The sequence below is a fragment of the Rana temporaria genome, chromosome 1 (assembly GCF_905171775.1).
Source record: "Rana temporaria chromosome 1, aRanTem1.1, whole genome shotgun sequence".
Taxonomy (NCBI): Eukaryota; Metazoa; Chordata; class Amphibia; order Anura; family Ranidae; genus Rana; species Rana temporaria.
Genome location: NC_053489.1, coordinates 62,734,054 through 62,757,215, shown reverse-complemented (window position 1 = coordinate 62,757,215; position 23,162 = coordinate 62,734,054). Strand labels below are relative to the sequence as shown.

The window sequence follows — 23,162 nt, the reverse complement described above, 5'->3', positions numbered from 1 at the left end:
TTTTACTCGGCGTAACATTATCTTTCACAATATATAAAAAAATTGGGCCAAATTTATTGTTGTCTTATTTTTTCATTTAAAAAAGTGAATTTTTTCCAAAAAAAGTGCGCTTGTAAGACCGCTGCGCAAATACGGTGTGACAAAAAGTATTGCAATGACTTCCATTTTATTCTCTAGGGTGTTAGAAAAAAAATATATAATGTTTGGGGGTTTTAAGTAATTTTCTAGCAAAAAAAAATGGTTTTGTCTCGTAAACACCGACTCTGAAAAACAGGCCCGGGGCTAAAGTGGTTAAAGAAATACTGTTATTTTGCTTATTCACATTGCAAAGCCCCCCCCCCCCCCCTCGACCAACTGATACCTCTTCAGCAATCCTCCCCAGCAGTATTTGACCTTCTCCCATGTAACCAGTTGCTAGCCTCAACACGGTCACGTGACCGAGGGCGTGATGTCATCACTCCCGCTAGGCTCCAAAACCAGCTGATATTGGGTTTTTTACTATAGCCTACAATGGAGTTAAGAGAGGCAGGGGATTGCTGGAGAGGAGGGTGTGAATGAGCCCTTTTCACAGACATTGTCATTGTAATACTAAACTCAGGATAAGTTCCTCAACCATCCAGTGAGGCAAATGTAACATCCTTTACTGGCCGCTGTTCCCTTTCCAGGTGCTGTGTTTTCAGCTTATTGGCCAGTGGGGGGTGATGTGATCCCATTTACAGTGGAACCACGGATTACGAGCATAATCCGTTCCAGGAGAATGCTCGTAATCCAAAGTACTTGCATATCAAAGCGAGTTTCCCCATTCTAATCAATAGAAACAAAAATAATTTGTTCTGCATTGACTTCAATGGCATGCAATACTGCATGCGGCCAGAGGTAGGGGCACTGGAGAGCCTCAGAAACAGCCGGAAAGGCCCGAGGACAGCTACCCACATGTATGCCTATAAGTATAACCCAACTTTAAATTGTAAAGATATTTTTTCTTTTAGTTTTGGATACATACGGATTAACCCATCAGTTTTGGGGGGTTTGTTTTCCCATCTGTGTCCCATTCATGAGAATATCCCTCAATTCCTGACCTGTAATGCCCATTTGGGCAATTTCTTCTCTATTCATGAACAGGGAAAAATCACATTTTTTTTTTCTACCTCAGTTTAGCCCTAGTGGCAATGTTACCTTGAGAAAATATACATGGTGGTAATCACTAAAAAAGGAAACAAACAGTAATAAGATGTTTTAACTTCTCATCGCTCTATTTTTTTTCTTTTTTTTATGAGTTTCAGATTTAAAATCCCTTATGCCCCGTTTACGCGATAGGAATTTCCGGTGGAAAAAGTCTGATGGACTTTTTCCATCGGATTTTCCAATCGTGTGTAGCTCCATAGGAGTTTTTTCATCGGAAATTCCGATGAATGCCATTAGACTTTAGATATAGAACATGTTCTATATTTTTCAGATAGAATTCTGCCGGAATTCCGATTTGATTTGGCCGGGCAAAAGCCCGATCGTGTGTACGCGGCATCAAAGCTTATCAGTGAACAATGCCTCTAAACTAAAATTATTTTTAACCAAGCAGAGTTCTCAAATAAACAAAATCTAGAATTAGACACCCTTTAGGATCATTGGTTAAAAAAAATGCTTCTAAAGTAGATTTACTTGTAACCCAATAAGGTTCTGGTAGGAGTTTTGCAGGATATGTACACAATGCAGCAAACCTTTAATTGCAACATAACATGTTACAACTGGGCAGTTCCTGTGATATCCAGATATAACAACCCATCAGGCAGTTGCCGGGGTGGCCATATTGGCCTTTTGGGTCTACTCTAGTTTGTTTATTTTTTTTACAAATGTTTACTAAAATTCTAACTTTTGTTACTTCTTTACCTAATGCTGCCACCTATGTGTACTAATGGTAAGTACAATACTGTTTGCAAACCAGTCCCATTCATTGAATGAATCAATTTGTTTGCTGAGATGATCAAATATTTTACAATCTATTCCAGAACTAACATAGGAATATGTATTACACAAACAGCTGAACTAGGTATGCCAGATTTCCCGTCCTCATGTAATTGAGGCTTTTTTTTAAGTAGTAGATATTAAGGACACAGCTGCTTTTTATCTGAGGGTCAAACCACCAGAAAAAATAACCTTGTCTGTTTAGCTAATGTGTAACTCACATCTCTGTACCTTGACGTCTGACCTAGAAGGATGAGCGACACCTTATTAATGGTTAGTTTAGTTAAAACCAATGTTCAATTTTGGATAGAAGTTTAAGAGTTGTACTTGAGATGTTGCACTTGAGTTCCCGGGTCTGAGTTCTTGCTATGACCAGTATGAAGGGTTCCCAGTTTCCATGGATGGTTATTAATTTATTTGTTTTTTTTATTTTAATATTATTTTATGTTATTGAGAATGCAACAAGAGGTGCTACAGTACCTGAAGATGGGTGACCAAAGATACCCATTGCAAGGAAACATGAATCATGGCAGTGTAACCACTCTTGGAGTGGGGTCGACTGTTACGTGTTCTAGTATAACCTTAGTAAAAAAAACAAATGCGCATTGTTAACCATAACAAACACTAACTGTTTTGTGCTCACTTTTTTATTGCTATATTCTTCTTCTTGATGTGAATGCTTCTTTAATATATAAAGGTTGCCCGCTAATCCAATCTTTGCCATGAAATTGTTTCTTAAGAGGGTGCTGAATGAAGAAACACCAAAGTAGTAACAATTCTGCATCTATAAACTGTTTTTTGTTTCAAGGTTTAAATACCTGTTGTCTTTCTTTTTATGCAGCCAGCTTCTGATGACATATTTGGGTCAGACATTTTTTCATCGAACTCTGTAAACCCAGAGCCGGTTTTATCAGTATCCCTACCAGCTACATCAACCTCACTACAACCAAACCCAATGGATCTTTTTAATGCTAACAACCTTTCCACTATACCACCTATAGGAGGTGCTGGTGAGTGAAAACAGGATCTTCAAGGAATTGTTAAACTAGGGTTTCAATACAAAACCACCATACTAGCTAGCTGTAGTTTCTTATTACCATGGCTATGCATTTGAAGTATCGCTTCTTCAAATCTACTGCCCACATTATTGTGCGCCCAGACAGGGTGGGGTCATGCTAAACTGACTTTGTTGGAGTGACAAATAAAGTTGGGGGTGGGGAGGGGGCTAGTTGTTGAAGAACTTATAGGTAGATTCAGAGAGAATGGTGCAAGTTGCGGCGGCGTAGCTTAGCGTTTTTAGGCTACGCCGCCGTAAGTTAGCAAGGCAAGTACTTGATTCTCAAAGTACTTGCCTGCTAAGTTACGGCGGCGTAGCCTAAAGCGGGCCGGCATAAGGGCGCCTAATTCAAATGTGTGTAAGGAGGCGTGCTTTATGTTAATGGGGCTTGACCTTAAGTTTTTTACGTTTTTTTTTCAACTGCGCATGCGCCGGGCGCCTACATTTCCCAGTGTGCATTTCGGCTAAGTACGCTGCACGGGCCTATTGATTTCGACATGGACGTAAACTACATAAATCCCTATTCACAGACAACTTACGCAAACGACGTAAAAATTTTGAATTTCGAAGCGGGAATGGCGACCATACTTTAACATTACTATTCCATCTATTAGATGGAATAACTTTAGGCCTAATAAGGCCTAATAATGCCGTACGGAAACGGCGTAAATGTACTGCGTCGGCCGGGCGTACGTTCGTGAATCGGCGTATCTACTAATTTACATATTCTACACCGACCACAATGGAAGCGCCACCTAGCGGCCAGCCTCAATATTGCAACCTAAGATAGGACGGCGCAAGCCATCGTATCTTAGATATGTTTAAGCGTATCTCTGTTTGAGAATACACTTAAACATAAGTCGGCGTAGATTCTGAGTTAGGTCGGCGTATCTACTGATAAGCCGGCCTAACTCTTTCTGAATCTACCTATATGTATCTAGTCAATCTCAATTTTGTGCTTGATTTATATGCTAGATACCAATAGTAAAGGCTCAAATACAGACCACAACTGTAATTTGGTATCTAGCCTTGTTTCCTGGCTTTGGAAATTTGTACAGCTCTTCTTTAGTTTTCCCTGGAAATGTAATACAAGCGAGAATGCCAGGTTATTCTTTAAGCCTATCATGCTGAATTAAAAATACTAGGCTAGCAACAGTAGTTAATGAGCTACACTTATAAGCAGTGCCAAGCTATACACAATGGGAAATAACTTGTGTATATATTTTTTAACAACTAATGGAATCAGATCTACTTGTAAGTAGGTTGCAATTTTGTTATGTATATTTTTTACTTTTAATTATCCTCTGTTGGACCATTCCTATTTCATCCCACATTCACAGCTGTCATACCAATTTCACTGAAAAACTCAGCAAGGAAAGGCTGGGCTTTGCCAATCCAATGTGCCAGCTCTCCCACCAGCTCCATCTTTATTAATATAGATTGAAGTTCTCCTGCCTTGTTGTCCTGCCAAGTAATCCTCTTCCCTAGTGGTGACAACTGCCAAAGTCTGCAAAGATCAATCGGACTTAACATTTCTAACAGATGTGAAATCATTGTAAATGGCTTTTCAAGAAGCTGGAGGATTAGCTAAGTGCCTATTGATCAGTAATATATTTTTTACTAAAACCTTGTTTAGGAGGTATAATTCAATGTTAGTTACTAAATCTCAGTTTTTCTGCTGTAGGTACTCTACCACTAAATTCATCTCAAACTCAGCAATGGCATCAACAACCTCTACTTTTTAATCAGCCAGCTGCCACGCTTCCCAATCCGGTATTGGGAGCCCAGCCTAGCTTTAATCTGCCAACTGTCTTTTCATCACCATCATCAATGGTGTCCTGGAACCAGCCAGCCCACTTTATAGTTCCTCCACCTGTACAAAATCCCCCATTATGGAATCAACCAGTACCTGTCCAACCACCAGGATGGACCCAGCCATCAAGTAACCCTTTCCAAATGAACATTTTTCCACCTAGACTACCAACATTACCCTCTGGATTAATTCAGTCAGGACCAATTATTTCAAGCCCTCCACAGCTTCCACCAAGGCCAGCTGCAGTGGCGGAGTCACCTAAGAAGGAAAGTGATGCTTTTACTGCTCTGGATCCTCTAGGCGAGAAGGAAAAGAAGAATGTGAAGGATATGTTTAAAGACTACCAGCTGGCTAAGCCTCCTGCTGTCCCTGCAAGACGTGGAGAGAACCAGAACAGCTCAAGTAGCACATCTGGAGCCTTTTCAAATTACTTCAGTAGCAAAGTTGGAATTCCCCAAGAAGTTGCGGACCATGACGATTATGATATCAGTCAACTCTCTTCTAAAATTAACGGTAATGTGCTAGGTGTTTTTTTAATGTAATGGTTAATATTGTACTGATAAAAAGATACACTTTGTAAAGTGTAAATGTTTGTGTCCATGGAAAGTATGGTCTGATATGGCCTTTATCATTATTGTGGTAAAGTGGAAATTTTGCATAGTGAACATTTTTGGGAAAGGCAGTAGTAAGGATGAAGAGTATTGCAGTATAACTAAAAGCAAAACAGTTTTTTTTGTTTGTTTTTTATTTGGATAGAGTGGACAGGGATTGTTTTCTGTGTCTCTGTAAGGCCTCGTACACACGACCGAAAATGTCCGCTGAAACTGGTCCGCCGGACCAGTTTCCGCGGACATGGTCGGTCGTGTGTAGGGCCGACCGGACAATTTTCCGACCTAGCGGACAGGTTTCCAGCGGACAAATGTTTCTTAGCATTCTAAGAAACATGTCCGCTGGAAAGCTGTCCGTCGGACATGTCCGCTGGTTAGTACGTCTTGCGTGGAAGCATTGAACTTGCGCGATAGAGAACATCGGTGTAGTCTACATCACCGCGTTCTCTGTCCGCGAGGATTTTGGTTTGATGGTGTATACAACCATCAGACCAAAATCTCTGAGCGGGCATGTCCGATGAAAACGGTCCGGCGGACCGTTTTCATCGGACTGTCCCGTCGTGTGTACGAGGCCTAAGGCCTCTTTCACACGGGACGGATCTGTGATGATCCGCCCTGTCAATCTCCACTTGCTCAGCGGGGATCGCTCCGTTGATCCCCGCTGAGCCGCCATATGATAGGAACCGCCCTGTCAGATTTCCGCTCTCCCCTATGGGGGGATCGGATGAACACAGACCGTCTATCCGTGTTCATCCGATCCGCAGACGGATGGAAAAATAGGGTTTTCCTCCGTCTGCAGAATCGGAGGATTGCGGAACCGGGTGAGATCGGGTGTCAGCAGATGGCCATCCGCTGACACCCGCAATCTCATAGGGTCCCTATGTATGTATGTCCCTTTTCCATCCGTACACGGATGGATGAAAAAGCGGACATACGGTCTGCCCGTGTGAAAAAGCCCTTAGGGAGATTCACCCTCTCTATTTGTCCTGTTTACCTGTAAATAGAGGATGTCTTATCAGTTGCCTAAGGCCCCGTACACACGACCGGATCTATCCGCTGGGATTGATCCGCGGATCAGTTCCAGCAGATAGATCCGGTCGTGTGTACGGCCTAGCGGACATTTCCCGGCGGATAAAAATCCAGCCGACGGATTCCCAGTGGATAAAAATTTCTTAGCATGCTAAGAAATCTATCCGCTGGAATCCAGTCCAGCGGACTGATCCGGTCGTCTGTACAGACTCACCGGATTAGTCCGTCCGCTCCCATCCCTCGCATGTGTCGTAATGATTCGACGCATTCGTGGAAGTATTTACCTTCCAGGGTCGCGCACGTCGCCGCGTCATCGTCGCGGCGACGGCGTGGCACGTCATCACGGATGTATTCTGTGGGGATTGTGTGTACAGCCATCAGATCAAAATCCGCCAGAGGATTTATCCGCTGGAAACGGTCCGGCGGACCGTTTCCAGCGGAAATCCTCTCGTGTGTACAAGGCCTAACAATCCATGAATAGGCTAGCATCTATGAAAATGTACTTTACCTTCAAAAGTCAGATGAGCGCACATACAAATTGTGCCTTTATAGGAAATTGTAGCAAATTGTGCCGTTGTAGTAAGTGTCTGTCTAGATATATTGGCAGTGACCTTTCTAAACAAATCATACAGTACAGGACACAGGCAGAGTATTTATACACCACTGGCATGTGCCTTCAGGTAATTAGACACTGGCAGAGCTTTAGAGGACACTTTCCGAGGGTGTCTCTCCTATAACCACTCTGTGGGTCCTCCTCAGTTTTGTGCTAATGTTTAAAGGTGATGGACCCTTTTTCCTTCATGGAGAAATTCACCCTTTAATACGTTTATTTTTCTTTATTATTTTATCATTGGATTCTTCAATCAAGTCCTCACTTTCTTCTACTGCCAGCCTAGAAGCAGTGTAGCTCAATCAGCCCCGGCTCATTAAAACCTTGAATAGGGATGGCCTGTAATGTTGCTTTGGCCACTGGATCCTGCATGCGTGTTCACCTTGCCACTTGGTGCAAGGTGTCAGCCACAGGGTGCTATGCAAGTCCAGGGCCATTTCCCAATGCTATGGAACCCAGTCCCTAAAGACTCCTTCCAGGGTATACCCACCATGATTGGAAAAGGTCACAGATGATCAGTTGTTATTTCCCACCATTGTTTACTCACTTTACCGCCACTTATACCCAGAGCCCTTATATATTCTCTGGTGGAGAATCTTCCAGGTCCATGTGTTTTAAAAGGCTGTGATTTTTTTTATTCAACCCAGCGGACTGAATGAAAAAAAAACCTGAAGAGCTCAGGGAGAGCTGATGTACTTACTATCCGATGTTAGTACAATAACCTCCGCTGCTGTGCTATTGTGTTCTGACAGGGGGATGTCCTCCCCCACTAGAGTACAGCCATTTGCTGAGAGAGCCGATCGGGTGCTGATCATCAGACCTTTTTCGATCATTCTCCTTCCACACAGGCCAAATGTTGGACGGTTCCTATTGAACCTGCCGATGCTGCCTAATTTTCGGCCTGTGTGTATGGCCCTTGCGGAAAATCACATTCACTATACATAACTCTGTATATCATGCAAATTGCAGTAACATTCTGTCAAACTTTAGGTATAGATATTTTTGCATGGTTACATTTGTAGCAATTTCCTGAACTCAGAGGCATGTTGGCACCTCCAGAGACACGGGTTAGCCAACATTTCTCTCCCGGGCTGAGTCTATGGCTAAGAAGGGGTACAGAAAGAACACTGGGCCAGATTCACAAAAGGGATACAACGGCGTTTCTCCTGATACGCCGTCGTATCCCTGTTTCTATCTATGCGACTGATTCATAGAATCAGTTACGCATAGATAGCCATAAGATCCGACAGGTGTAATTGTTTTACACTGTCGGATCTTAATATGTAATACCGCGGCCACGGCTGGGGGGAGTTCGCGTCGTAAACCAGCGTCGGGTATGCAAATTAGGAGTTACTGCGATTCCCGACGGTTTTTCGCGTTCGCTACGTCGCCGCTAGTCTAGTTTCCCTTCGCAAAGTTAGTCGTTTTTTTTGGTGCCTTAACTTTACACAGCAATCGTATTGCTGTATAAAGTATTCAAAAATAACGTTGTTTGCGTAAGCCGTCCGGTAATACGGAATTACGCTACGCGTGTCGCCGTTCGAAAAAATTACGTCACTTCGCGCAAAGCACGGCGAGAGTTCGGAAATGGAGCATGCGCGGTAGGTCCGGCGCGGGAGCGCACCTAATTTAAATGGCACACGCCCATTTGAATTGGCCCGCCTTGCGCCGGAGGCCGCCGGCGTAGGTTTTCATCGCAAGTGCTTGGTGAATCAGGCACTTGCGATGACAAATTGCGGCGGTGTAACGTATCTACGATACGTTATGCCGCCGTTTTTCTATGTGAATCTGGCCCACTGAGTGTCAGTCACTTGTCTATATTTTAGAAATTTTTTTGGACAACACACAGGTGAGGGTTAGGGGTCCCAGACACCCAAGCAGATCCCTTACAGATTTATCCAGATCCATGTCCCAGCTTCACAGTGTCAGAACCTTTAAGCTGACCTGACAACACTGTGGGCAGCATCCTAGCTGGTTTATAGACTTATCTCTGTTTCCTAGGCTCTGTGCGCCCCCAAGGCACTTTACCAGACCTGTCTGAGAAACCAGCCTTCATCCTGGCTTTCTCCAGCAAAATCATTCTCCTGGAACTTGATTCTAGTGCCCTCCTTTGACTGGCAGGAAAGTTTCAGGGCCACTTCAGGTCTATTGCACATGTTAGGTCCCACGCAGGCTATTGGCCTAATAGCATAGTTCAGTCTTGGAGCACCACCTCCCCAGTCTGCACCCTGCAGGAAGAGAAAAATTACCATGCCTGTCCTAAACATTTATATCCTCCTCCAGCATGTACCCGTGGCATGCACTTCCTCCTGGGTTGGCTGAAGGAAAACTCAGTCCTGTTGCAAAATACCATACTATTGGCAGTGGCACAAATGACACCTACTGGCAGCAGTGAGAAATCACAGCTCCACTGAGTTTAAGGGAAAACCAAGTGAAAAACTAAACTACAAATAAGTCTGGGCTGACAACCAGAAAGCAAATCTGTATGCGGGTAGTAGCCCCTATTTAAGACACAGTGCTACACATTGGTCCATCTGAAAGATACCCTGGAAAGCTGGAAATCATTGTGGTCGGGATCGTACTACAGTGATCTGCACTGGCTTCCAGGTCCCATGCCGAGTGACTGCTTTGCTGTTTGGTGAACACAGGATGTCTCTTATACAGCATCATTCACAGAACAATTTGCATTTTCTTAGTTAATGTGAAGTGTTCTCTGCGTGGCTGGAGAGGTGTTTTTTTTTTTTTTGCCCAGCTGTGGCAAAAGCTTTTTTTGATCATAGTTCTCTTGTGGTGCACTTACTTGTGCTCTCCTGTAACCCAGAATCAGCCAACAGTGGGCTAAAGTTCGCTGTCGGCTAATTTCACAGACCCAACCCATGCTCTGGAAGGATCTTGAACATATTGTGGGGATCCACCCTGTTGCATATTAACAACTGGCTCCTGCTCTCCCCATCTGCACCCACCCCCCTCTCCAGCATAGCGCTCCAGTGTGCTCTGCTGCGGCAGAGCAGAAAGTGGTGACTAACATTCACCGCTCTCTGCTCAGAGCTGACTGATAACTGAGCGTTCAGAGGTCATGTGATTGCTAAGTTCTCGGCCTTGGAGCTGGCGGCACAGCTGCAGCATCAGACCAATACTGCAGCAGGGAGGTGAGTATGTGTGTGTTTTTTTTTATGCTTATGATCTAATGCAACAGAAGTGATTGCCACTATTATTACAATTGTCACTTACAATCCAGTTCAGTACTTTCTGAACCATTGACCCTAAACAAATATATATATATTTTTTTAACAGAAAGATGTTTTTATTAACAAAACAGCATTACAAGATATGCATTAGTCGACAATCAGATTTGCATAGAAACGGTGACAGTCAGAAACAAGCAATTTCAGCGTTTGCAGATTATAAAACAAAGGAAAATCAAAAAAAGGGGAAATAATAAAAGTAAAGTAAACAAACGAGGTGCAAGTTCATAGCTCTCCCACCCCAGCACACCCCAACCATAAACTACCCGGCGCAGACCCAACTAGAGTCCTCCTCAGAGTACACTAGGGCAAATGACCGTCGCCCCTGCGCCAAATCCTCATATATCCAACCAGAACGTGTAAATAACTCAGCAGCCGATCGAAGTTGGCGGCGCCCCGGGAGAGAGGGGGGGCAACGGCCCCCATGCCGGGCGAGGGGGGTTCAACTCTAGTCCCCCACCCCCCCTGGCCCCCCACCCCCGCGCATCCACCCAAGCCGACCAGACCTTATCATACTTAGCAGGGCACTGCCTACTCTCATACGTGAGTTTGTAAAGGGGCAAAGCCGAGTCCACCGCCTTCCTCCAGGAGCCAAGGGTGGGGGGTCCCACGACTTCCACCGTAGCAGTATCTCCTTCCTAGCATAAAACAGTGAGAATGTAATACATAGCTTAGTATACCTATCTCCCTCAACCTCACCCAAATGACTCAGAAGGAGCACCATGGGATCCAATAGCACCCTGGTCCCTCCTATGTCGCTAAGCCTCTCTGCTACCCCCACCTAAACAAATATATTTAAATCAGGTGTTATGACTTCTTTCTGACTTTTCTATTTAGTGTGTCTGTTCAGGGTCAGTCATTCAGAAAGTATTGAACTAGGAACTAGTATTTTTAGAGAAAGGTCAGCAATGGAAGCCTCCATATTTCTCTCTGTACCAATTTTTCTTGTGTTGCAATGCAAATAGCTAGCCTTCAGGCATTTGAGGGTTAATGCAAGCCCCACATCAGCAAGCAGACAATGCACAAGAATGTGTCCCTGTTTAAACTAAGGTCCATGCCTGCAGTAACACCTGATATGTCTAAAGGACAGCTCCAATCATCTATGTCACTTTGCTCTCCTGGAACAAAATATAATTTCATCACATCAAGTAACCAAAGATACCCAAACAATTTTTTGTGTGTCCCACTGATCTTGGCTTTACTTTGTCTCTAGGGGCTGGACTTTCCTTACTTTCAGACTAAACCCCACTGCACAGATTAAGTCCAATTAGTGCACCCTTACTGGCCACTAAGGTGCTCATAATGGTATTGGTCAGGGCTTAGCACTAGAAGTAAGGATATGCAATAACGATTCCCAAGAGCTTTGTGTGCTCTTGTGATCGTGGTTTAAATTGTCTCTAGGGACTGGGCTTCCCCGACTTTAGGACTAAACTCCACCAACAATTACTGGCCAATAAGGGCCCGGATTCACATACAGCAGCGCATTGTTATGCCGGCGTAGCGCATCGAATATACGCTACGCCGACGTAGCGCAGGGCGGCGAGCACAGTATTCACAAAGCACTTTCTCCCAAAGCTACGCTGGGTTCCCTCGGCGTAACTCGTCGTAAGTGGCAGTGGGCGTGAGCCATGCTAATGAGGCGTGACCCCATGTAAATGATGGGCCGAGCGCCATCAAGATACGAATAACGAACGGCGCATGCGCCAGCTCATGGACATATCCCAGTGCGCATGCTCAGAATCACGTCGGAACGAACGCCTAAGGTACGTCGAATCACTGCCTATGACGTGAATGTAACCTACGCCCATCCCTATTCACGTACTACGTAAACAACGTAAAAAACTACGGCTGTGTTCCCTGGTGCAGCCATTTGCATTGAGGCTGCTGACTTACACCTGCTATATGAGTCGTAACTTTACGCCGGACGTACGACTTAAGTAAACCGCGTATATTAATGCGCCGGGCGCAAGTACGTTTGTGAATCGGCGTATCTCACTCATTTGCATATTCGAATCATAAATCAATGGGAGCGCCCCTTGCGGCCAGCGTAAATATGCGCCCACGATACGACGGCGTAGGAAACTTACGTCGGTCAGATGAAGCCTATTTACAGGCGTATCTTGCTTTCAGAGTCAGGCACATAGATACGACGGCGCATATGTGCACTTACGCGGCGTATTTCAAGATACGTCGGCGTAAGTGCTACGTGAATCTGGGCCAAGATGTTTATGGTGGTAGTGGGCAAGGCTTAGGTCTAGGAAAAGGGCTATGCCCTAAAGATACCCAAGCGTCTCTTTGGGTGCCCTTGGTTTTATATTGTCTCTAGCTGCTGAGCTTTTCTGACTTGGGACTAAACCCCATCCACTTACTGTCTTCTTGTCCATTTATTGTACACTTAAGCTGGGTACACACAGGCCAAAACTCAGCTTCTTTTGAACGTGCATGCTAGAAAACCAGCATCTGATCAGCTGAGAGTGCTAATGAGTGTGTTCTAGCAGGGGAAAGTCCCCCTGTCAGAATACAACAGCACAGTGAGGGAAGTCTCTGCACTTTCATTGCTTGTGTTAGTATGACGATGAGTTGTTTTTTCTTTCAGTCTGCTGGGTTGAAGGAAAAAAATCTTAGAGTGTGTACCCAGCTTTACTGACCAGTTAGGTACTTATGGGGGTGGATAAGAGTTCACTCTGAGAAATGTGCTAAGCCCTAAAGACAGAAAAAAACTTCTTTGTATGTCCCTCTGATCTTGGCTTCACATTATCTCTAAGCAGGGCCGGATTAACAATGGGGCTGGTGGAGCTGCAGCTCCAGGCCCCTTTCTCAAGATAGGCCCATTTGCCCAAAAAAAAAAAAAAAAAAAATATAACTTTTTTTTTTTTTAGAATTTTTTTTTTAAGATCGAATTTGGGGGGTTGTAGCTCGATGACCAGAGGTCACAGAAACCCCACATTTGTGGGTAGGCATGGGAAGAGCTACCCCACAACTGGTTAAAATATGGGACGGCTATCATTTATGGTTCCGGAGATACGGGCCTGCTTGCACAGCCTGTCAGAAGCTACATTCAGAGCGGCCAATATAAATACAAGCTGACACACTGCAGCAGACTGATAGGATCACAGTGCTTATAATAATTATTTGTATATTACTCATGGTAATTAACCCCTTGCCACCCAGGCCAATTCTGACACTTCTCTACTACATGTAAAAATCATCATTTGTTTTTTGCTAGAAAATTACTCTATGGTGGTCTTTGCACTTTTTATGTTGAAGGGTACAGAGCTGCACGATTCTGGCTAAAATGAGAATTGCAATTTTTTTGCTTAGAAGATAGATCACGATTCTCTCACGATTGTTGCGGCGTAACATCATCTTTCACATTAAAACAAACAAAAAAAAATGGGCTAACTTCACTGTTTTGTTTTTATGGTTTTTATTATTCATTGAAGTGGGAAAATGCAGTGTGACATAAAATATTGCAGCAATAGCCATTGTATTCCCTAGAGTCTCTGCTAAAATATATATAATGTTTGGCAGTTCCAAGTAATTTTCTAGCAAATAATATTGCTTTTTAACTTAAGAAACAAGTGTTGGACTTTAAGTGGATAAATTTAGTTACAATGTTAGTTAGTTACAATGTTTCATTTTGTTTACAAACTTCGCAGACTGCCCAGATTTGTTCTTTACACACAGAAGTTTATCCCTTTGATCTAAGAAGGAAGTGTCAGTTACAATGTTTCCTGTTAAAAACTTGGCAGACTGCCCAGATATTTTCTTTTGACAGCTGAAAGTCTCTCCACTTGTTATATGAAAGAATCAGCAAACTCTGCATTGAAGATCGTCAGGGGGGTTGAATCGAGATCACGATTTTTTTAACGATTAATTGTGCAGCTCTAGCACGGTATTTGCGCAGCAATTTTTCAAACATGTTTTTTTGGAAAAAAATGTTTCATTCATTAAAAAAACAGTTAGTTAGTTAAGTTAGCACAATTTTTTTTGGTATCCTAAGCGATGCTTTACATTTTTTTAGGTTACATGTTTAGAGTTACAGAGGAAGTCTAGTACTAGAATTATTGTTCTCGCTCTAACGATCGTGGCGTATGTAACCTGTGTGTATCTGGCTCTGATACTACCAGTGCCTACCCAGCCACTGACTAGTATCTCTCCCCAGCCTGTCCCCACACACCCTCTCACCTGCTGACCTGTGGATGGGGGAATCACTCCTGCAGTGTTATTGTGTTCTGCCAGTGCGTACAATGATCAGTGTTGCTAACTTTAGCTGGCAGCACTGATTGTTTTAAGAAAAAAAAAACAGGCTGGTTGTACTCAAGTTGATTAATAGATTGACTTGTGTAAAACCAGCTAGCCCATACATAGATTGACTATGGCTGGTCTCTGCATAATTGGCGTAATTTCAATCCATGTATGACCCGCTTAACCACTACTCAGTCCCTAAATATCCTTCCACTCCTGTACATAGTGCTCACTGTCATACTCTCCACACTCCTCTCCTGTACATACTGCCCACTGTCATACTCTCCACACTTCTCTCCTATACATAGTACCCACTGTCATACCCTACACACTCCTCTCCTGTACATAGTGCCCACTGTCATACCCTCCACACTCCTCTCCTATACATAGCGCCCACTGTCATACCCTTCACACTCCTCTCCTGTACATAGTGCCTGCTGTCATACACTTCTCTCCTGTACTTAGTGCCCACTGTCGCACCCTCCACACTCCTCTCCTGTACATACTGCTCACTGTCATACCCTCCACACTCCTCTCCTATACATAGTGCTCCCTGTCATACTCTCCACACTCCTCTCCTGTACAGAGTGCCCACTGTCATACTCTCCACACTTCTCTCCTATACATAGTGCCCACTGTCATACCCTACACACTCCTCTCCTGTACATAGTGCCCACTGTCATACCCTCCACACTCCTCTCCTATACATAGTGCCCACTGTCATACCCTTCACACTCCTCTCCTGTACATAGTGCCTGCTGTCATACACTTCTCTCCTGTACTTAGTGCCCACTGTCGCACCCTCCACACTCCTCTCCTGTACATACTGCTCACTGTCATACCCTCCACACTCCTCTCCTATACATAGTGCCCACTGTCATACCCTCCACACTCCTCTCCTATACACAGAGCCCACTATCATACCGTCTACATTCCTCTCCTGTACATACTGCCCACTGTCATACCCTCCACACTCCTCTCCTGTACATACTGCCCCATCTTACCCTCCACACTTCTCTCTGGTATGTACTACCCTCTGTCATACCCCCTCACTCTTCCTGTACATACTGCCCATGTCATATCCTTCACACTCCTCTCCTGTACATAGTGCTTTTTTCCATACCCTTTGTACTCCTCTCCTGTACATAGTGCCCACTGTTAGACCCTCCACATTCCTCTCCCTCACCTGCACATACTTCCCACTTATATACCGTCCATACTCCTCCCCTATGTCGCTTACCCACAAAAACAGTTCTTTAAAATTATACTGAATATCCTCAATGTTACCAGCTCTAGAATGGACACACTTTTGTTAGTTCAACTAAAGGAAATCTCAGTTCTCATATTTGTTCTGCCCCATTATTAGTACTCATTTAATTTTGTGATTACTACTATGATGTATAGAGGAACATCGGGGATCTCAGCTACTCTAAATATAGCACTTATATAAAAAAGTGGCCCTGAAAATATTTTTTAAATGTTGGCAACTGTGCACTTAGGCACTGCCCAAGGGCCACCGTCCACCAGGTCAGTAGGGGGCCCCATGAGAGGCTCCTGGGATCCTGTGATAATAAAGCGGTAGTAAACTTTCCTGACATTACTACTTTTTAGAGGCCCTGGGGTAGGTTATGCCACAACGTACAAGTATGCACAGCATATTAGCACATTAGTGTACACTTCAATTTTCAGACTGAGCCCTCCAGTGCTGCGATGAATCAGGCGGGGCCTGGACACTTCCATCTTCACCCGGTCTTCCTTCTGGGTTCTGTGCCTTTGGTCAATTGCCTTGGCTGGGCTGCGTTCATGTCATTCCCACGCATTTATTTATTATTTATTACACCCCATTCACACCTCTGCGACAAAATGCCCGACGCCGGCCGCTCGTGCCGCTGGAGGGGAGAATTCCCATTGCTGTCTATGAGATGGTTCACATCTCATAGACGCCGTACACCTGCGGCATGAAAAAAAAGTCCCGGACCCTTTTTTTCAGGCGGCAGTGGCGTTCGGCCATACAAAGCAATAGGAAGGATTTGTAAAAAAACAAGTTACACTATTCGTGGCAAAATACGCCGCGTACACGGCGTTACTTGTCGCGGAGATGTGAATGCAGCCTAAAAGGCCCCACCAAAATCCTCAGCACCAGGCCCATGATGTTCTTAAAGCGGGAGTTCACCCATTTAAAAATAAAATAAAAATCTCCCCTTAGCTTCCTGCTCGTTCGGTCTAGGGGAATCGGCTATTTATATTAAAATATGAGCAGTACTTACCCGTTTTCGAGCTGCATCTTCTTCCGTCGCTTCCGGGTATGGGTCTTCGGGAGCGGGCGTTCCTTCTTGATTGACAGTCTTCCGAGAGGCTTCCGACGGTCGCATCCATCGCGTCACTCGTAGCCGAAAGAAGCCGAACGTCGGTGCGGCTCTATACTGCGCCTGCGCACCGACGTTCGGCTTCTTTCGGAAAATCGTGACGCGATGGATGCGACCGTCGGAAGCCTCTCGGAAACCTGTCAATCAAGAAGGAACGCCCATTCCCGAAGCCCATACCCGGAAGCGACGGAGAGGATGCGTCTCGTAAACGGGTAAGTACTGCACATATTTTAAAATAAATAGCCGATTCCCCTAGTAATAACGAGCAGGAATCTAAGGGGGAAAAGTGCCCTCTAAGGGTGAACCCCCGCTTTAATCTGGCCCTGTCTCTAAGGGCTGACCTTCCCTCACTTTGGGACTAAACTCCACTCCTCTACCTATTTTGTTGTCCAGTGAATGTAAACTTAACGGTCACTAAGGTGTTCATGGTGAGCAGGACTTAGTTCTAGGAAGAGGGCTAAACCCTAAAGTTATGTAAGTCAAATACTGGGTAACAAAGTGAAAAAAGGGTTGGGGGTTACACAGAACAAAGGTAATATTAATAACTTGTTCTGCCTTTCTTTATCATCAAGGATGACAAGTCCATCTAACCTTAAAAATGACACCTTCTTATAAACCTGGTATTTTGGTGTTATTGGTGAAAGCGTATATTGTTCTTTTCTTAAAGAGAAAAAATTATGTTTTTGGATATATCAGTATGTTCAATTTTGTGATGTTAATAATGCAACTGTTTATTTGACTGACAGAGCCACCAAAGCCAGCCCCACGAGTGCAAACACTGCCAGTGACCAAACCCAGCGAAGGGTTGTTCGAAAACCCATTTGGATCAGACTCCTTTGGTGCTCCATTACAAAACTCTGTAAGTAACAGTCTAGTTTTGTACAGTATGGAGTAAGGACATAGTATTAAAATAGATCTAAAGTTCAAAATTTCACTGAACCTACTTTCCTCCTCTGCTGAAAATAGTAACTACAAGTTGTAAAATTTCTTTGCTGAAGATAATATTGCTTTTCATTTCTATTTTAAACTAAATGGGTTGTTTTACCAGGTGAGGGTTCACATATGCTTCATTACATCTCCAGAGGGAGCCTTAAAGTAAAAGTTCAGTCAAACGTCAAGTATATTTAAATCTATTCCCAGACAAATTCTAAGTCTAATCTATCTACCCTGTTAAAGAAAGATCTGTATACTTACCCGTTCTGAGGGCGCTCTGGCCTGGTTACATGATCGGAACTCGGCATCGTCTTCAGTGTAGAAAAGAGATTGCGGACAACGGCTGCAGAGCCTGGACGATGACATCACCCATAGGCTTACCATGGAGCATCCGTTGAACGCTGTCCCTCCTTTACGCTGAAGCTGACGCTGAGGCCTGATCATGTGACTGAGCCGGAGCGTCCTCAGAATAGGTAAGTATACAGATCTTTCACAAGGTACATAGAATAGGCTTAGAACGGAAGTGGGAGAAGATTTAAGCATAGTTAGTGTTTTGAATTTCCAATTTAAGGCTCCCTCTGGAGATGTAATAAATGCCTTAAAGCATATGTGAACCTTCATGTTGTAAAACAACCCACTCAGTTTATAATAGAAATGAAAGGTAAAACATGTGCGTGTGTGTTGTGGGGGTTAGCTCAATTGGAGATCACCTTCACTAGGAAAAAAGTCTGAGGCTCCGTACACACGACCGAGTTTCTCGGCAGAATTCAGCCAGAAACTCGATCGGAGCCGTATTCTGCCGAGAAACACGGTCGTCTGTACACTTTCGGCCGTGGAAACCGACGAGGGTCTCGTCTGGCCAAATAGAGAACATGTTCTCGATTTCCTCGTTAGTCAATGAGGAAACTTGGCTCGCCGAGATCCTCGGCGGCTTCACAAGGAACTCGACGAGCAAAACGATGTGTTTTGCCCGTCGAGTTTCTCGGACGTGTGTACGGGGCCTCACTTGTAACCAGTTTTATTTAAAAGGTTGCATGGAAATCAAACAAAACAGAAAATGAATCCTTGCCATCCAGGAACTAACTAAATCGAATTGATCCCTATCTCACAGGTAAAGGGCTTCTCCCAGTCACCCACAAAACAAAGATAATGCAAACATTTTTCTTTCTCTTACAAAGCAAGTTTCACATCAATAGCTCTCTCAGGTTTGGCTTACCGAGTCCCAGGCCAAGGGAAACCTCTGGCTCCAGCCTGCTTTATTTATACCACCTGCTGCTGGTCAGCAATGGAACCTAAAATCTGGTACGGAACCAATACTGCCAAGCTGGCCTGGAAAACCCGGACCAGATTCCATGTTAGTTTCCTGCATATGAACGCATGTCAGGTGATACATAGCGTCCATCAATCATCTCGCCTTTCATAATGTCACATATCTTCCACATCTGCACAAGCCCACTGCGGCTGAGCAACTGTCCCAACAAAGCAATGGACACAGGAAAGGGCATCGATATTATTCTGAAGTTTAACAGCTCTATCCTCCACTGTAAAATTAAATGCTTGTAAAGCAAGGAACCACCTTGTCACATGACTGTTTTTCTCCTTGTTATCGCACATGCATTTGAGAGGGGAATGATCCATAACTGTTTAATTTGCCTCCCTAACAAGTAATGTTTGAGGGCCTCCAAGGTCCATTTGATAGCCAAACATTCCTTCTTGACAATGGCATCGTTTTCTCATGTCTATTAAGCTTTCTGCTAAGGTAGACAACCAGGTGCTCCTCCCCATCTCTGATTTGGGACAGCACCTAGTCCCACATCAGAGGCATCTGTCTGTACCACAAACTCATTTGTGAAATCTGGGATCATGAGAACAGGATGTGCACAAAGAGCTTGCTTCAGAATTTGAAATGCCTTCTCTGCCTTCCGGATTTTACTTAATCATGACTGACCCTCTTCTTTTTGTCAGATCTGTCAGTGGGGCTGCAATGGTGGCAAAATTGGAAATAAAACATCTAAAGTATCCTGTGATTTCAAGAGACACCCAAACTTGCAGTTTATTTATAGGTTGAGGCCACTTTTGAATCTCGTCAATCTTAATGATCTGAGGCTTAATCAGCCCTCGACCAATAACATATCCAAGGTATTTGGCCTCCTCCAAGCAAGCATATGGCACACTTTCTCAGGGGTTGGCAGTAAGTCCTGCTTTCCTAAGGAAATCTACTACTGCTTGCACCTGGGGCAAATGAGACTCCCAATCTGGGCTGTGGATGACTACATTGTCAAGATAGGCACCTGCATATTGGCGATGTGGTCTTAAAGTTTTATCCATCATACTCTGGAATGAGGCAGGAGAGTCATGCAAACCAAAAGGCATTCGCTTATACTGGAAAGACTCCTCAGGGGTAGAGAATGCCATCTTCTTTTTTGCAGATTTCATTAGGAGTATACTCCAATAACCTTTAATCATATATAAAGTTGTTGTGTACCGGGCAGTTCTCAATCTGTCAACAAGCTCGTCCACTTAAGGCATTGAATTTGGACACACTGTTCAACTTTCTGAAATTGCTGCAAAACCTTATGTTTTCATCTGGCTTTGGGGCCAAAACTATAGAACTTGACAAGTCACTGTGGGACTCCTATATCACTACTAACTCTAGCATGTTCTTTACTTCATTTGTAACTGCTTCCTGCCTGGCCATGGGTATTCTATAGGACTTTACATTTAAACAAACCCCCAGTTCTGTAATTATGTTGTGTTGTATAAATACGGTTAGTCCGGGCAGGTGAGAGAAAAAGTCTGTATTTCAATTATGAGCACCTTTAGGTGTCATGGGGGGGGGGGGGGGTATTCTTAAAGGGGTCGGTACTGCCAGCAAAGTCTCTCTGTCCTTCCAAGGTTTTAAGAGATTAACGTGATAGTTTTGCTCTGGTTTCCTTCTTCCTGGCTGGTGGACTTTGTAGTTTACTTCCCCTATTCTTTCCATAATTTTAAAGGGACTTTGCCACTTTGCTAGGAATTTACTCTCAACTGTGGGGGCTAGTACCAGCACTCTATCTCTGGGGTTGAAGGTCCAGGTCTTGGCTCCCTGATTATAAACCCTTCTCTGGGCCTCCTAAGCTTGCTCCATATGTTCCTGTACAAACGGCATGACAGCCACAATTCTATCCTGCATCAGCAAGAAATGGTTAATGACACTTCTATAGGGCGTGGACTCCCCCTTCCACATTTTTTTTTTTTTGCAACATCTAGCAATCCCCTGGGATGTCTACTATACAGTAGTTCAAAAGGTGAGTAACCTGTAGACGCCTGAGGTATTTCTCGTATAGAAAACATGAGGTATGGCAACAAAAAAATCCCAATTTCTCCCATCTTTGTCCACCACCTTTTTTAACATATTTTTGAGCGTCTTGTTAAATCTCTCCACAACACAATCAGTTTTGGGGTGGTAGACAGAGGTACAGATATGGGAGATTTTCAACAACTTACACATGACTCTGAACATAAATGATATGCCCTGATCCGTTAATATTTATTTTTGGAATACCCATGCGACTAAATACCTGGACATGCTCTTTGGTAATAGCCGTAGCTGAGGTATTACGCATGGGAATGGCTTCAGGATACCGTGTGGCATAGTCCAGTATCACCAGTATGGGCTGATGTCCCCAGGCAGACTTCACCACTGATCCATGCCAATTTTTTTCAAAAGGCACTTCAATTAACATTAATGGTACCAGCAGGCTGCAAAACTGGGGCGATGGTACAGAAAACTGACAATCTGGGCATGACTCACAATATTCTCTAAGGTTATCAGTGGTGTACCCAAGGTTCAGTATTAAGCTATGATTAAGCACTAATTTATAGTGCGAAACGCGTCAGCTGTTTTACTCCCGTGTTGTGTGCTGTGACTTGTAGTGCATTTTTCCTTTTTTAAATAAAGATAACCATCAAGGTTTTTTGAAAAGCGGCTGTCCATATTTTCTTTTTCCATTCAGTATTGGGACCCTTACTCTTTAATATCTTTATAAATTATATTGGTTATGGGATCAAAAGTAACATTTCTGTCTGTGCAGATGACACCAAGCTATTCAGTGGAATAATGCTCTGTCTAATTGGGCGACTATGTGGCAGATGACGTTTAATGTTGATAAATGTAAAGTTATGCACATGGGGACTAAGAATATGCATGCATCATACATACTAGGGGGAGTACAACTGGGGGGGTCCGTAATGGAGAAGGATCTAGGGGTTTTGGTAGATCATAAGCTCAGAATTGGCATGCAAAGTGAGCAAAGTCCTTTCTTGTATTAAGACAGGTATGGACTCCAGAGAGAGAGACATCATTTTGCCCCTGTACAAATCATTAGTAAGACCTCTTCTGGAATATGCAGTTCAGTTTTGGGCCCCAGTTTTCCAAAAGGATATTGGGGAACTGGAAAAAGTGCAGAGAAGGGCAACCAAACTGATAAGAGGCATGGAGGAGCTCAGCTATGAGGAAAGGTTAGAGGAACTGAATTTATTCACTCTTGAGAAGAGGATATTAAGGAGGGATATGATGAACATTTACAAATATATAAGGGGTCCATATAGTGAACTTGGTGTTGAGTTATTCACTTTACGGTCAACACAAAGGACAAGGGGGCACTTTTTACGTCTAGAGGAAAAAAGATTTCACCTCCAAATACGGAAAGGTTTCTTCACAGTAAGAGCTGTGAAAATGTGGAATAGACTCCCTGCAGAGGTGGTTCTGGCTAGCTCAGTAGATTGCTTTAAGACTGGATTCTTTCCTAAATGTACATAATATAACTGGGTAATAACATTTATAGGTAAAGTTGGTCTGGGGAATATCCGATTGCCTCTCTGGGGATCAGGAAGAAATCCCTTGGCTTGCTGGGAGAACCTATATATTTGGGTGGAGTCAGGTGATCTATGTTCTGTGCCACCCAGACCGCTGTCTGGGTGGACGTGTGTCATACGCCCTGGGCTGCTAGGCTGGAGATTGGGCCTATCCTGGGGGCATCTGGTTGTCAGGCTGTGTGAGGGCCCATCCAGAAGTAAGAGGGCAGCGCAGGGTTGGTACTACAGCTTGTAGTCCAACCGAAAGTGACGGTTCTGCCAAACAGAGAACCTGTCATGGTCGGAGGTAGAAGGAAAGCTGTCGCCATTAAGGGACCAACCACCTTTAACAGGGACCACAGTGAGTAACTGAAGCAAGTACTAGAGCAACATTCTCACTGAATAGGCACGGTGGAGAATCGGGAAACTTCAAGCGTTGATCAAGTCAGGGACCTAAC

General features: G+C 44.0%; 1 protein-coding gene across 3 annotated transcripts in view; it reads left to right on the top strand.

Moving 5' to 3' along the window:
* DAB2 (DAB adaptor protein 2) overlaps positions 1-23,162 on the top strand; it is a 267,105-nt gene that overhangs the window by 219,414 nt on the left and 24,529 nt on the right. For 2 of the 3 annotated variants that reach the window (XM_040338682.1, XM_040338692.1), the window contains 3 exons: positions 2,801-2,969; positions 4,701-5,342; positions 17,682-17,794. In XM_040338682.1, coding sequence (XP_040194616.1) covers positions 2,801-2,969; positions 4,701-5,342; positions 17,682-17,794 — 924 coding nt within the window. The remainder of the gene's footprint in view (positions 1-2,800; positions 2,970-4,700; positions 5,343-17,681; positions 17,795-23,162) is intronic. The other variant, XR_005747128.1, reaches the window with a different exon arrangement.